Source organism: Lepidochelys kempii, chromosome 5, assembly GCF_965140265.1.
Source record: "Lepidochelys kempii isolate rLepKem1 chromosome 5, rLepKem1.hap2, whole genome shotgun sequence".
NCBI lineage: Eukaryota > Metazoa > Chordata > Testudines > Cheloniidae > Lepidochelys > Lepidochelys kempii.
This window is the reverse complement of record NC_133260.1, coordinates 113,862,780-113,879,188: the sequence shown is the minus strand read 5'-3', so window position 1 is coordinate 113,879,188 and position 16,409 is coordinate 113,862,780. Positions and strand designations below refer to the sequence as shown.

The 16,409-nt window shown below is 45.0% G+C and overlaps 1 protein-coding gene across 1 annotated transcript in view; it reads right to left on the bottom strand.

Moving 5' to 3' along the window:
- Positions 1 to 12,374, bottom strand: part of MTAP (methylthioadenosine phosphorylase) — a 55,454-nt gene extending 43,080 nt beyond the window's left edge. Inside the window, exons 1-2 of the mRNA XM_073345512.1 lie at positions 12,254 to 12,374; positions 960 to 1,046 (exon numbers count right to left, since the gene is read on the bottom strand). Coding sequence (XP_073201613.1) covers positions 960 to 1,046; positions 12,254 to 12,286 — 120 coding nt within the window. The 5' untranslated portion in view covers positions 12,287 to 12,374. The remainder of the gene's footprint in view (positions 1 to 959; positions 1,047 to 12,253) is intronic.
- Positions 12,375 to 16,409: the final 4,035 nt, after the last annotated feature.

The window sequence follows — 16,409 nt, the reverse complement described above, 5'->3', positions numbered from 1 at the left end:
TGCTCTAATTTAGAAAGGCCCACAGGGCTGTCTAGATTATGCCAGAGGCTGTGGAGCAGCCCAGAATTGGAAAGTTGCAAACCACCATGTCCCAACCCTGGGCTGAGAATTCTCCATTGTGTTTCTTATCTCATCATATTTAAAGAACAGTGGATGTGGGGGAGAATGGGGTGTATTCTCTTCCACACTTGGTTGTCATTATAACACCTTGCTTCTCGCAGTCATTATAAGCTGACTATGATACGGTGTACAAACCCCACACTGCGCCCAGGTATCCCCACCTCCCCAAACCTGCAGAGCATCCTCCAACTGCAGAACAGGCTTAAGAGCGAGCAACTCAGCTCAGAAGGGGAGGTGGGGAGGAAGACACATCTACCTTGGGGTTTCCTGGAGAAGGGTGCCGAAGAAGCCTCCCTGTGAGGAAGAGGACTGCATGCTGTGCCCAGTTGGGGCTGAAGGTTTAGCTGCCTTTTCTACTGATATCTTACGTTGTACTTGGAGCTGTTGGGAGAGATGGAGGGACCCAGGAAGGGTAACTCCGAAGAGACTGCAAGATGCCAGATCCTAATTAACTCTTATAGGGCCTGGGCTGGAGCCCGATGGAGTGGGAAGGCACAGGCTGACCTACCAACTTCTTCTCCTGCAGATGGAGCATAAGCCTCATAGTAAGGAGAAGGCAAGGACACTGAAAACACAAGATGATGCTAAGTCAACACACAGGTGAGGAACTAGACTGAAAAGCTGTCCTGGGCAGGGCGAGGCTGGATGCTGGGAGCACTGCCACCTGACCTTCAGGAACTCTATTACACTGACCAACACTCAGCAATCTATTGTGAGCATTGTCTACTTTGTACCTCCTAGGCTGAAAAACTTACCATAAAGCACACAAGTAAAAGACTCTTAAAAAAAAAAAAAAAAAAAAGCATCTTAGCAAGCCATAAGAAAAATATTATACAGACCTTGCCATAAGGAGTATCCACATATTTTTCTGTTCTTCCTTCCAAGATGTCAGGATCGTCCAGGCCAGTTCCACCAATAATTCCAATCTCACAAACAAACAAAAATAAGTATTAGAGCTCTAGAGATTACACTGCATGTTAAATCTGACAGTGACACTAACCCTGGATTTCTAGCCAGCTACCCAGTTTATTTTCTGACTCATCTCTGCTTGAGATGGGCCCAGAACCAAGGATCCAAAAAGCACCAATCATTATAGCTACAGCTCAGGTTTCTCATGAAGACTTGTAGCATGTCACTTTAGGCCATATTTCATATAATTTTCCCCAAGTACAAAGGCTTGACTACCACTCCCCAGTTCAAACAGACACCAAATTTAGAAGTTATCAAACTGCACGAAGAGCGAGCCACTGATTAATCATTTATCCCCAATGTGAAAGTAAACATGGGTGTTAACTGGCAAACTTGATAACTGATGCCAAAGAGATCAGCACAACTTATGCTGTAATCAAGGCTGTAACACAAATAGTATTCATACGAGATTGTTGTACACCTGTTCTGCAATGGGAAGAACAAGGACAAAGACTGAGGGCATGGCTACACTTGCAGATGTAGAGCGCTTTGAGTTAAACTAGGCTTCACAGAGCGCAGTAGGGAAAGCGCTGCAATCTGTCCACAATGACAGCTACAAGCACACTGGCGTGGCCACATTAGCAGCTCTTGCAACAGCCACAGAGAGCAGTGCATTGTGGTAGCTATCCCAGCATGCAAGTGGCTGCAATGTGCTTTTCAAATGGTGGTGGTGGAGTGTGACAGGGAATGTGCTGTGTCTATGTGGGGGGAGAGAGAGTGGGTTTGTGGGGGGGCTGGGAGCATGTCAGCATGCTGTCTTGTAAGGTCAGACAACAGCAGACACCCCCCCACCCCCCCCGCCTCACACAGAAGTCCACGCTAATGGTTGCTTTGTCCCAGAGCAGATAAGCATGCCGGATGTCAGAAACGGAGCTTTCAAAGGGCATATCCGCATTCTTGCAGCGATTCCAAAACAATGACAAGAGTGGCCATTTGACTTAAGGAGACTATGGGACGTTTCCAGAGGCTGATCAGAGCGCAGTAATGCAAAACCTCATTCACACTGACGCCCGGGCGTTTCAGCCAAGGTGCAACAAGCGTTAATCTTCTCGCCAAGGTGGAGTACCAGAAGCGCTCTAGCCGTGGAGTCAGAGCGCTCTACATGCCTTGCCAGTGTGGACGGGTAGTGAGCTAGGGCACCCAGGGCTGCTTTAATGCACTCTAACTTGCAAGCATAGCCAAGCCCTCAGTAGCTCTGGTCACCAGGGACATAATGGTCCCCAGAAATGCAACACCTGAATTGATACAATTAACCCTGATTGCCATTAAGGTATGGCTCTTAAGTTTCTTCCTCTCCCAATAGCAGTTGCTTCTAGATGCATGGGGAAGAGACAAAAAGGAAAGTGTGTTGGCAACTAGTTAGATTTGTCTGACACAAAGCTATTAGCTGAGAAGCTACTAACTTTCAGGCCATGTAGCCTCCTAGAAAAAACATTATTTGGCTGACTAGAGCCCCAGTTCAGCCAAGCACTCAGTTACCCAAACCTACACAGTGCCCCACACCATTTTATCTCAGGTTAAATTGCGTAAGACGTTCACATTGAGCGAACAGACTTTTACCCAGGATGGAGGCTGTCAACCAAAGAAGCCTTCCTTGCTTGCCTGCAATATGCGTAGAAAAGATAGGAAGTATGGCAAGAAACCACACTCGCTTAACCAGGAGATCTTCAATTATCTAAAAAAAATCAAAAAAGAGTCCTACAAAACGTGGAAACTAGGTCAAAGTATAAAGGATGAATATACACAAACACCACAAGGATGTAGGGACAATATTAGAAAGGCCAAGGCACAAAATGAGACCAGACTAGCTAGAGACATAAAGGGTAACATGAAAACATTCTACAGATGCGTTAGAAGCAAGAGGAAGACCAAGTTCAGGGTAGGCCCGTTATTCAATGAGGGGGAAAAAATAACAACAGAAAATGTGGAAATGGCAGGGTGTTTAATGACTTCTTTGTTTTGGGTTTCACCAGAAAGGTTGGTGGTGATTGGATGGCTAACGTAGTGAATGCCGGTGAAAACGAGGTAGGATCAGAAGAGGCTAAAATAGGGAAAGAACAAGTTAAAAATTACGTAGACAAGTTAGACATCTTCAAGTCACCAGGGTCTGATGAAATACATACTAGAATATTCAAGGAGCTGACTGAGGAGTTATCTGACCCTTTAACAATTATCTTCAAAAACTCATGGAAGATGGGAGAGATTCCAGAAGACTGAGAAATGTCATATATAGTGCCAAACTATAAAAAGGGGAATAAGGAGAACCCGGGGCATTTCAGACCAGTCAGCTTAACTTCAGTACCTGGAAAAATAATGGAGCAAATAATCAAGCAATCAATTTGCAAACAACTAGAAGATAACAACATGATAAATAACAGTCAGCATGGATTTGTCAAGAACAAATCCTGTCAGACTAACCTAACAGCTTTCTTTTACCAGAGTAATAATACTTGTGGATAGGAGGGAAGTGGTAGATGTGGTATATCTTGACTTTAGTAAGGCTTTTGATACTGTCTTGCATGATCTCTTAAAGAAACTAGGAAAATGCAACCTAGATGGAGCTACTAAAGATGGGAACATAACTGGTTGGAAAACCATTCCCAGAGTGTCGTTATCAGTGGTTCACAGTCATGCTGGAAGGACATAATGAGTGGGGTCCTGCAGGGATCAGTTCTGGGTCCAGTTCTGTTCAATATCTTCATCAATGATTTAGATAATGGCATAGAGAGTACACTTATAAAGGTTGCAGATGATTCCAAGCTTGGAGGGATTGCAAGTGCTTTGGAGGATAGGGTTAAAATTCAAAATCATCCAGACAAACTAGAGAAATGGTCTGAAGTAAACAGGATGAAATTCAATAAGGACAAATGTCAAGTACTCCACTTAGGAAGGAACAATCAATTGCATACACAAAATGGGATATGACTGCCTAGGAAGGAGTACTGCGGACAGGAATCTTGGGGGGGGTGGGGGGGGAGAGGGAGGGAGATGAGAGTGGATTTCAAAGCTAAATGTGAGTCAACAGTGTAACACTGTTGCAAAAAAAGCAAACATAATTCTGGGATGTATTAGCAGGACCGTGGTAAGCAGAACATTAGAAGTAATTCTTCCACTCTACTCCACACTGATAAGGCCTCATATGGAGGACTGTCTAGTTCTGGATGCCACATTTCAGGAAAGAGGTGTAGAAAACATGATTTGTGAGGAAAATTTTTAAAAATTGGGTTTATCTAGTCTGCAGAAGAGAAGACAGAAGGGGGAACTTAAAAGTTTTCAAATACAAAAAGGTTGTTAGAAGGAGAAAAAAAAATAAATTTTCTCCTAACCTCTGAGGACAGGACAAGAAATAATGGATTTACATTACAGTAAGGGAGGTTAGGGTTGGACATTAGGAAAAAATTCCTAACTATAAGGTAGTTAAGCACTGGAACAAATTGCCTAGGAGGCTGTGGAATTTCCATCATTGGAGGTTTTTAAGAACAGGTTAGACAAACACCTGTCAGGAATGGTCTAGATCAGTGGTTCTCAAAGCTGGTCCGCCGCTTGTTCAGGGAAAGCCCCTGGCGGGCCGAACCGGTTTGTTTACCTGCTGCGTCCACAGGTTCGGCTGACTGCAGCTCCCACTGGCCGTGGTTCGCCGCTCCAGGCCAATAGGGGTTGCGGGAAGGGCGGCCAGCACATCCCTTGGCCCGCACCACTTCCTGCATACCACCATTGGTCTGGAGCGGTGAACCGTGGCCAGTAGGAGTCGCGATCAGCCGAACCTGTGGACGCAGCAGGTAAACAAACCAGTCCGGCCCGCCAGGGGCTTTCCCTGAACAAGCGGCAGACCGGCTTTGAGAACCACTGGTCTAGATAATACTTAGTCCTGCCATGAGTGCAGGGGATTGGACTAGTGACTTCTCGAGGTCCCTTCCAGTCCTATGGTTCGATGGTTCTATGTCCATTCAACTTCTTTTTGATGGAGACACAGGAGGTCCCAGCAATGTCTGAAACAGTAATTAGGGATTTATTCTGAAAAACAATATGAGAGCAAACTATGCCTCTGAACTAATTTGTGCTACTTTAAAGGTGATCATCAGATATAGGAGTATTTCATCCACTCACACATAAAAAAGGAGGGAAGAGAGAGACCACTAAATCTAGAGCTGGTCAAAAAAAATGTATGAAGAAATGTTTTTCCACTGGAAAATCTCCATTGGTCAAAATGTTCCATGGACTGTTGATTTGGATAAAAATTTAATTTAGAAAAAAATTGAAACCAAGCATTTTGATAATGTTGGAACTTTCCATTTCAAACTTATACAAATGTTTTGGTATATTGTTTTGAAACAACTTTTTTATTTTGAAATTTATTTATAATTTTTTATTCTTGTAAAAATGGTATAACAAAATAATTATATTACAAATGACCAGTCAGAATACCAGAAATGAGCAAATCAAATACCAATGTCAAATTACCAATCACTATTTCATATATTTTATATTCATATAAATTTTAAATTCTTTAAACCCTAACAAAAAAAATTTAAACATATAAAATATTAAAATACGGTATATAAAAGCCATAAATGAAACAAACATGACCCAAAACAAAACATTTTCAGAAAATGCTTTGTGGGAAATTTTCATTCCAATTCAGAATGAAATTTTTTGAAATGCTGGAATTTCCCACAGAAAAGAAATTCTAGTTTTGATCAGCTTTTGATACATGAATTATGTATCCTTCTAGGTTTAAGGAGCTATAGTCCAACTAACCCACTGCACCTACAGAGACACCTTATTTTACAATTACTCAACCTTGCTTACCCAGAAGAATGCTGGAAAGGGACCAGAGAACACTTCCACTATGCACAGAACCCCCTCGGGACTTCATAGTTGTGCCCCTGGACCTACTTTTGGGTTCAGAGTATTCTTTTTAACCTTGTAACCTTCAAAGAGTGGTGCTTAATAATACCTGAAATGTAACAATGCGGTTTAGCATAACTCTGTATTTGTGTTATAAAAAGCTAATTACCATACGCGGAGTTTGCTTTCTAAACAAGGCCCGCCACAATCAGCCATTGCCTTACAAAGTAGTACCAGCTCCGCCTGCTGCTACCAAGCTAAGTTACACACATACAAAGAAATACCATTTCTGTTCTTGGCTCTACCACCAGGCCTCTACACAGAGTGCCCGACAGGGGGACAGTATTCACAGCCAGCATGGTGGCATCTTCTGTTAGTGAAAGTATGAAGAATGTGAATTCGTATTCTGCTGGGGATACAGGTTTGGTTTTGTTCTTTAAAAAGCTTTGTGTTCTGGTGCAGCCCACACAGAGTTAACAAGTTCCAGCGTAGCGCTAGCAACGAAGAGGGAATCTCCATTTAGTTTTAGCAAATGCTGACTTCTTCAACAAAGCTACATCCATAGGAATAAGGATTTGGTGCATGTTCTCTTGGGACAGTCAGAAAAGCAAAACGGTTAAGCTGTCAGTGCCCCACGTTCACAATGAATGCCGAGGGCAGACTGATTTATTACTGAATATTTCAATCAAAGAAAGTTGTGCAGCCTTCACAATCAAATTAATAATACAACGAGAAAGAAACATACACTTCCAAGTTATATGTTCCTTGGGCTTCCAGGTGGAACCAGTCATCTTTGTGTCTTTTAGGGTCTGATCCAACTCCCACTTAAGACAATGGGAGGTTTTCTACTGACTTCAATGGGAATTAGATTAGGCTCTTCAGAGTAGTGGCTGTTTTTAACTGTGTGATCTTTTACAATCCCAAGCACACTGTTGGCATGTAAAGAAATAAAAATTTTGCCCTCTGTTACACAAAGCAAAAATATTGCTTTTTTCAATTGGCAGTTACTGTTGCAGTGTTTGTCTGAATTTTAAGTGGAAGAACTCAAATCACGTTGAGCTTTTAAAAAACAAACAAAACCACATACCCCCTCTCTTGCCCACCCCCAATACCTTGTCAGTAATAAAAGTATGTTATCTAAACTCTCAGAATGGTTTCTAGCTGTACAACTAAGGAGGTGTATCTCTTAACAAAATAATAATAATAAAAAAGCACCACGTGGAAATCCCAGTGACAATCTAAAACAAAAATCTGTCTCTTGCTCTCAATTTCTACAACCCTACGTTTATAGAAACCCTACAGATGCCGTGTCATTATATTGCAATTAGCTCATCAGGCATCTCTTTTCAATAAGCAAAGACTGTGGTCTTTGTTACGTGCCAAATACTTTTCCATGTGAAAGCCTGGTTCATGTCATCTGCTGTGCGGTAGTATATAAACAGATTTTTTTCCTTTTGGTGCCACCTTGTGCTGTATGTGTGTTATTGCAGGCAAACAACTAAATTCTTAATACACTGTATAATCCAAATTGGCAGACTAGGGAAGAAAAATAAATCACATTAATATTTGCTTATAATTTTTGTAATAAGAATGGTTATTTTTGCTTTAGTGTTATTCACAGATCATGAGTATTTGGACAAATACTGCTTTGTTCATGAAAATACTCAAGAGTCCTGAAAGCTATGATTATTTGCCTCAAAAACTGTACCTGAAGTATTATGGGATATTTATTACTCCAGAGTCCAAAGTTTCAGTCATCCTCATATGGAGTAGAAACAACATCTACATGGCAATCAAAGGTGGGATTTGCAGGTCACGTAGACACACCCACACTAGCGTTAATCTAACTAGCATACTAAAAGTAGCAGAGATGACACTGGCATGGACTTCTGCATGGGTGCAGGAACAATTTGTATAGTGGGGGTGCTGAGAGACACTGAACCACACTGTAAATCCTGTATATAATGGAAACCACTTCAAGGCAGGGGGTGCTGCAGCACCCCACCACCACCACCTCTAGTTCCAGCACCTATGAACTTCTGCACAGATTAGCAACGTGAAAACGTATGCAGGTCCCTGCTGCATCTTCAGTGCTATTTTTAGCTGTACTAGCTATTACACCTGGGGGAATTCTGCGCCACTGTGAAATGCAGAATTTGCACAGAATTTGATGTTTCCCCTGCAGCATTGGGGCTGCAGAGCTGCTGGTGGCCATTAGGGTCATTGTAGCTCGCAGAGCACCAGCCTGGTGGGGATGGAGGCTCTGCAAGTTCTGAAGCCTTGCTTGATCCTCATCGGCCTAGGGATGGGAGAGGGTCTGGGAGTCCCAGCTCAGGCAAAGGGTGAGGAAGGGCACTGCGTCCCTCTGTGGGACAGTAAAGAAGCTGGGGGGAGTATAGGTCTTGGGGGAGGGAGGTGCAGGTGTCTGAGCCAGGGGGTGCCCCGCAGCCGGGCTCTGGCGGGAGAGCAGAATGCAGTTGTCGGTGGCTGTGTTCTGGGGAGAGGGAAGTGCAGACATCTGGGCTCTGGGGGGGAAGGAGGTGCAGGCATCTGGGCTCTAGGGGCGCCCTGCAGTTGGGCTCTGGGGGGAAGGAGGTGCAGGCATCTGGGCTCTGGGGGCGCCCTGCAGTTGGGCTCTGGGGGGAAAGAGGGTGCTGGAGCTGGGAGGTGCTCCACGGCTGGGGGGAGGGAGTTGAGGTGTCTGGGCTCTCAGGGAGCAGACACAGCCCCCTCCAGCATACCCCCAATTGGGTTTCTTTAACTCTCTACTCCTGGGGGAATCTTTTTTCATTGTTGTCTGTATTGTTGACATACTTTCTGACAGGTATTTTGAAATAAGTTACCAAAATAATTGAAACTGGAGTGATTATATTGTGTTATTGACAAATAATATATGCAGAATTTTAAAATATTGTGCGCAGAATTTTTAATTTTTTTGGCACAGAATTCGCCCAGAAAGTATGTCTACAAAAGCTGCTATTGCACCTGTGACTGCAGTATAGCCATATCCTTATGGGACCAATCACAAACTACGATCTAAACAGAGGCTGGAAATTGTTCAAATACTCTTCAGTGTTTGCTGAATTTTGTAACTCATACAAATCAGGATAGAAATTGTGAAAGGTTTTTATTATTCTTTGAAATTCTAAAAAAATGAATAAAAGGGGCTAATAATTAAGTTAGTTTTAGTTAGGAACCACATATCTGCCAACATAACTGCAGCCCAGAATTTAAGATTGAGGATAATTTCCACAGAGAGTGCTTTTCAAACTGAATTGTTCTATCCAGTAAAAATGATAAACTTTGTAATTAAAGACAACAATGCAAACTGGAGATATGGGGTTCTTCATCATATTATCAGCTGGCTGATGAAACAGGCCGATGTCTGTAGAACTTGGGCTACCTCCTTGATTTTCACTACTACTTTTTTGTCTAGCGAGGATATAGCTGTAACCCCTCTCATTAAGCAATATGGGATGGGCAGGGTGATTGTGACTCCCTGATTGAGAATCCACAATACAGCCAAACTGTTCTTTTTCCTAACTGACCTTACTTTTACTCCTTCCCTCCTCCCAAAACACAATCCATGTGACACTATTTTTTATTTTCTGCTTTAAAAATCACAGCAAAACTTAGTTCCACTAATAGAAAGTAGATTCTATTTCTAAATTTCGAGTAACAAAAATCACGGGTGCAATGGGATTTCAACACACTCCCTTTGTAATATAAAGCTGACAATTTAAACTCACGGGTAGGTGTCAGAGAGAGGGGCCCTTTGCTACGATGCTGTTTGAGGAGCTGGAGCTACCATCACAGCCCACAGACAGCTTTCATCTCTGGGAATGCCACCAATGCAGGGAAGGTCTTATGTCAAGTTGCAGGAATGAGGAGCAGGCTGTCATCATTATGGGGATGGAGGAGTGGATTACACTGGTGGGCATTGCTGGGGGATAGGTATGCCCCCCCCAACCTACCCTGTGGTGTTGGGGGAATATGAAAGTGGGTAGGGATTTTAGGGGTGGTTGCAGATGGAACAATGGAGATTGGCAAATAGGAGGACAACCTAGTGCAATATGGGAGGGAATGAATCATAGAGGCATGAGTCCAGCACCCTTATCTACCCTTTGGCAACAACTTGAAGCCACTGCAGAGAGCTGGGGAGGAAAGGACGAGTGCTTCACAGTGGGGAGGGGCAATGCAGAGTCAGAGTAAGTTTGCTGCAGAAAGAAGATGAGCTAACTAGGAGCTGGGGGAAATCACCGTCCCTCTTTCCTTGTGCCACAACTGTGCTAATCATGCTTGGGGACAGGTTTCAGCCTCTCGGACAGGTAGTTCTCTCTAAAGGAGCCAGCAAAGGCTCATTAGAGCAGCTTCCCCTCTGACAAGAGGAACTGACAGATAAAAGCCAGTTATTTTCCACTGAATGCATCCGATGAAGTGAGCTGTAGCTCAAGAAAGCTTATGCTCAAATAAATTTGTTAGTCTCTAAGGTACCACAAGTCCTCCTTTTCTTTTTGCGGATACAGACTAACAAGGCTGCTACTCTGAAACCAGTTATTTACCTGTAACCACTGTTCTTTGAGAGGTGGGTGCAGATATGCATTCCCCTCAGGTATGCATGCACCTGAGGGGAATACACAGCTGTGACCACTTGAAGAAGAGAACCCACATCAGCTCCAGCACTGGACTTCATGCTTCCCTTCCACAAGCCAGTCCAGCTGCTCTTCTTCCTCTTCCTGTTTCCCAGGCCCCTGGGGTGGTCAGAAGAGGCTGGAACTAGGCAACACAGCAGGTGGGCCTGGTGGCGGCATGGAACCACAGAGTTTACTGCTGCAGCAAGTCCTGCTTTCATAGACCTTCCTGTGGGTTGTCAGGGCACAGCAGCGCAGATAGTACCTCAATGGACAGATATCCCTGTGAGAGAGACTCGGCCCACCCCAATCACGGAAAAGGCAGACACCAACCGAGATACCCCAAATTAGCTTCCCTTTTCTCTCAAGACAGGGAAAATTGCTTGTCTACACATTGACCTCAAGAACTGTGGGAGCTTCTTCCAGTCTTCCTTGTTTCCCAGGTCCAAAAAGCATGTCCTACAGAGGCAGGCAAAGGGCTAAGCATAGCAGCTAAAACTACAGAGCCTCTGACATTGGTGTGCATCATAGGGCCTAGAGACCCCATTGTACAGGCTACAGTACAAACATAAAACAGAAAGTAGTCCCTGCTCCCAAAGAGTTTACAATCTTAACACCTAAATTAATGCTAAATCAGTATTAACAGAGTGAATCATCACATGAGCTGGAGGATAGTGGACCCTTGCAGCAGCGCTCCCATAGAGGGGGTCTGGGAAGCTAGTGTGTGATGGCACAGAGCCTCAGTGCAGATGGACCTGGCCTCTCCTAGCTCTTATTCCACAAGATACGTATGTAGGATCATCTACAGTTTTCAGAAAGTCAGGTCAGTGAAGATAGGACTACAACAGAATTCTGCAGGGTCCCCTAGCCTTAACTATGGCATTGAGTACTATAAATGGAGTGGGGGAGAAAGCAAATCCCCAAACCAGCAGCCAGTTAACAAATCAATACCTGGCAAACCTACAGTAAACAAGACACTGATCTAGCGAACAATCATGCTTTTACCCATCGCTTGACCAGAGCCCAGAAATAGCTTTTGGTAGAGCACAGGATGCCGAGTGCGACAACAGCCTCTAACTTTTCCTTTTAAAGGTTGGATTTTTAGACACCCAGCGTTGTCGCGTTGCCATGCTCAGCTGCTGCTGACTATTATTAGTTGGCCGAGGCAGCACCCTGTGAGCCTTTATGGTAAATGACCGCAGCTCCCTGCCTCCCCTCCAGACTCGACAAGGAAACCCGACAAAGAGACTTTTATTGGACAAGAACACATGTGGGAGGCCTCAACACGTCTGCACTATGGCCGTTGGGGGGGGGGTGCCCTGTAACACGAGCAGCAGGGCCCTGCCAGAAAGGGGGGGGGCCGACGGGGCCGTGCCCCCCCCAGCAGGGAGGGCGCGGGGCCGAAGCGGGGGCAGGAGGGTGGGCAGCGAAGGGCGCTGCCGAGCATCACAGCAGAGCAGACGCCGCTCACCCCGAGCCCATGCGCCCCGGCGCGGGCAGGAACCTGCCACATGCACCCCGCAGCCAGAGGCGCCTCCCTCGGAGCCCACGTGCCCCAGCCTGACTCGCCTGCACCCCGCGGCGGCCGCCAGGGGCTCCCGCGTGGGGGGGGACCCACAGGCTGGACCGGGGGGGGGGGGAATCGCCCCGCCTGGGCCCGGGCGGGAGCCCGCAGCGCCTCTTACCTTGGCGGCCGGGGCGGCCGCGGCTGCAGCCATGTTTGCTAGAGGAAGGACGAGGGGGCGGTCCCGGCTCGGCCCGCCCAGGCTAGCGCCGGCCGGGGGGCTGCAGTCGGCGGAACGAGTCCCGCCCCCTGCTGCGAGGAGGCAGCCGCAGCCGCTGGGCAGCGCCGGCTCCCCGGGCGGCCCCGCACTGCGCCGCGGGGAGCCTCGCCCTCCGCCCCGCAGTCTGCGCTCGCAGGGAGCCAGCCGCCGTCCAGCGCCGGCTGCGGGGCCCTAGCCCGGGGGAGGATGGCTGCTAGTCGGTGCTACCCGCGCGCAGGGCTCCCCCCCGGGGGCCCGCCGGCTGCTGCCCCGCGGAGCGCTGTGAAAACCCGCCCCTGGGCATCTGCCTCTCCCAAGCGAGCCGACGCCGGCCGGCCTAGGGCAGGGGCAGGAGTACCAAGCCCTAGTGTACGCAAATGAACCAGGCCTCCCCCCAGTCAGATTAGTTTACCCATTACCGTTTAAGGGTGTTTTTTAAAAAAGTTGCCTTCCGGTGATGAGGGTTCGTGTTTTCAAGCTTTTCTTCACAAGCATGAAGGCTACAAATTTTACTGTAAAAAAAGAAAAAAAAAAGGGGGGGGGGCAAAAAAGCGGAGATTCTCACATAACAACCCAATTTCTGTACCTGGCACTTTCACAAAAGCACTAAATATCACAAGACTGGTGCCTGAGAGAGTTAGCAAGACTACTGATATTTTCCAGGAGAGAAATAACGGCGTCCTGAACAAATGTGACAGTCATCGTGTTCTTATTCAAAGGGAAAAAGCATGAAACAGTTATCTGTTGTTATTCAGAACTGGACTGTTCCTCGCTTGGAAAATGGGTAAGGAAAGGGTGCCCTGTTCCATCTGGGGACACAGATTCTGAAGGATGTTTCACAGAATTACTATAAGCGCTGCAGTGTGCAGAACAAACCAAAAAGACACACAACATGTTCACAGATAAATATTTTGATCAAAATATTTGAGGATTATTGGCCCTGGTGAGTGATGTGAAACAAAATAGCAGTGTTGGGTACTGACCAAGCTTCCATGCCTGCAATGCTACATTTCGTAAACGTGCTAATCAGACTGTTTTAGATAGGATCCACAACAATGTCCTTTCAAACCCACACATAAGAATGGCCATACTGGGCCAGACCACAGATCCATCTAACCCAGGATCCTGTTTTCTGACAGGGACCAGTGCCAGTTGCCCAAGAGGGAATGAACAGAACAGATAATCATCAAGTGATCCATCCCGTCACCCATCCCAGCTTCTGGCAAACAGAGACTAGGGACACCATCCCTGCCCATCCTGGCTAATAGCCGTTGATGGACCTATCCTCTATGAACTTACCTAGTTCTTTCTTGAACCCTGTTATAGTCTTGGCCTTCACAACATCCTCTGGCAAAGAGTTCACACACCGCACAGTCAACCTGTGGAACTCCTATATGGCTGTTCTTATATTCTTATGTGTGGGTTTGAAATTACATTGTTGCAGATTCTATCTAAAACAGTCTGATTTGCACAGAGCTCTCCTTTTTGCTTATGCACAGTAAGAGATTTTCTTCTTAACCTAGCAGACCACAGTCACTATTACCCAAGACAATCACATTTTAAAAGTTTGAGGAGTTGGAACCAAGATAACTAGCCTTGGGAGACACCTGGGAGATCAAAGAAGTTAGCTAGGTGAAACCTGAACTCAGCTGAATTGTCCACAAGGGGACTGAAGACCTTCAATTTGTGTCTAGTGGCAGTGTATACCTGATGTGAGCCAGAAGAGAAAAACACGTGCCACACATTATCAATAAATCAGCTGGCAGCCCACCCCAGAATGGAAGTAACTGGTGATGCTCTGCTCACCTCCTCTTCTTCCCTCTTCCTCCCACTATTTGCTTCCCCAAGAACACTTCATTGTTAGGTGGTATGCTCATGGCATCAGTCTAGAGCCTCAGCTGCAGATGAGGACCCTTCTGCACAGCAGAGAAGAATGAATGCAAACACGCCCTTTTCACTCCCCCAATCCTGGGGCCATTTTCTGCCAGGCCTGTCCTTTATTGTGGGTAAAAGCAGCCTGCACCATCTGCCAAGGAGCCATTATGACATACAAAGTAATTCAACCAATGCCAACTCTGGGACATTCATCTGGTTACAGTGGGTGACATATACTACAATGGTTCTTCCCGCCTCTTCTCTTTTACAGTGGGATCAGAACATCAAACGTAAATAAATCAATCATCTCTCCCCACATCCCTTCTTAATCCTCTTCCACCTTAAATAAGATGTATGTCCTAAAATTTAAGCAGGTTATAATGTTTTAAAATTCAGATTTTCTTTTATTAGAAAGAAATGTTGACACTGGATTTATAGCTACAGAAAATATGATCTGAATGAACTTAGAAGTGATCTGATGTATATATGCATTTGTGTAGTCAAAACAGAGTTTTATATATATATATGTATATATATGTGTGTGTGTGTGTGTGTAGTCAAAACAGAGTTTTCTGTAGCTATGTATCCAGTGTCGTCTAAAATTAAGAAGGAAGAGCGGGGAAACTGATAAATGATTGATTAAGTATTATTTACAGGATGCAAATAGCAGAAACTGCGCACTAAACCCAGTGTTTATTCGGTAGGAAGATCTGTTCACAGAAGTTCATATCAAATATAAAAAAGTCAGTGGGCGCCATCTAAAAGTGCAGGTACTAAACTGCATCAAAAGCTGGGCTGTCCTGTAAGCAAAAATACAATAAATCATGTTTCTCTCATCCTCAACTCTAAGAATGAAATTCTGACTCCATTGAAATCAGTGGGAAAACTCCCATTTCACCTTTAGAATGTAGTGGAGAAAAATATTTTCACAAGGAAACATATCTCCATTTCAAGATAACACGTGTTTATGATAAATAGTGAGAAAGTTAACTATTGCCAAACTGTAAATAGATAGTAATCACTATCCTGCAGGTGGCAGTATATTTGCATGCTATTGATATTAAAACACTATGAGAGAAAGACATGGAAAGTACCATTTACTATTTCAGTACTTGGAAAGAGCTAACCCTAGAAGTATACTTCAGTAATCGGCATAAAAGTCAATAGCTTCACATTAACTGTAAACAGTTCCTTGAGGCAGTGACTGTACCTTTCTCTGTGGTTGTACAGCGCCATGCACTACTATGGGACTCAGAAAATGAGGGTGCACAGACACAATGTGGTTTACAGGAGATGAATGGCTTCAGAAAAAGGAATCCAATTTTTGACTCCCAAGTGCTATTTTCTTTTCTGAATAGAATGATCCCAGACATCGTGGGAAAAATTTTGTCCTCAGATATGCTCATGGATGACATTCACCCCTGGTGTGGTGGCCAGGGCAAATCCCTCTGCACTACTTAAGCCCCCAGTAGGAGCAGCACAGTGGATAAGGGTACTAGTACCTATATAACCCTATGTGCTGCAGAAAGGGTCTCCCTGCTGGGCCTCCATAGGCCAGGATAGAATGCTGTCAAGGTTCCTTCCCCACTCCTAACTCTAGGGTACAGATCTGGGGACCTGAATGAAAGACACCCTAAGCTTATTCTTACCAGCTTAGGTTAAAAACTTCCACAAGGTACAAACTTTTCCTTGTCCCAGTATGCTGCCACCACCAAGCGTTTTAAACAAAGAACAGGGAAAGAGCCCACTTGGAGACGTCTTCCCACAAAATATCCCCCCCAACCCCTACACCACCTTTCCTGTAGAAGGCTTGATAATAATCCTCACCAACTGGTACAGGTGAACACAGACCCAATCCCTTGGATCTTAAGGACAATGAAAATCAGGTTCTTAAAAGAAGAATTTTAATTAAAGAAAAGGTAAAAGAATCACCTCTGTAAAATCAGGATGGTAAATACCTTACATGGTAATCAGATTCAAAACATAGAGAATCCCTCTAGACAAAACTTTAAGTTACAAAAAGACTCAAAAACAGGAATATACATGCCCTCCAGCACAGCTTATTTTACAAACCATTAAACAAAAGAAAATCTAACACATTTTCTAGCTAGATTACTTACTAACTTTACAGGAGTTTTAAGGCTGCATTCCTGATCTGTTCCCGGCAAAAGCATCACACAGACAGACCAAACCCTTTGTTCCC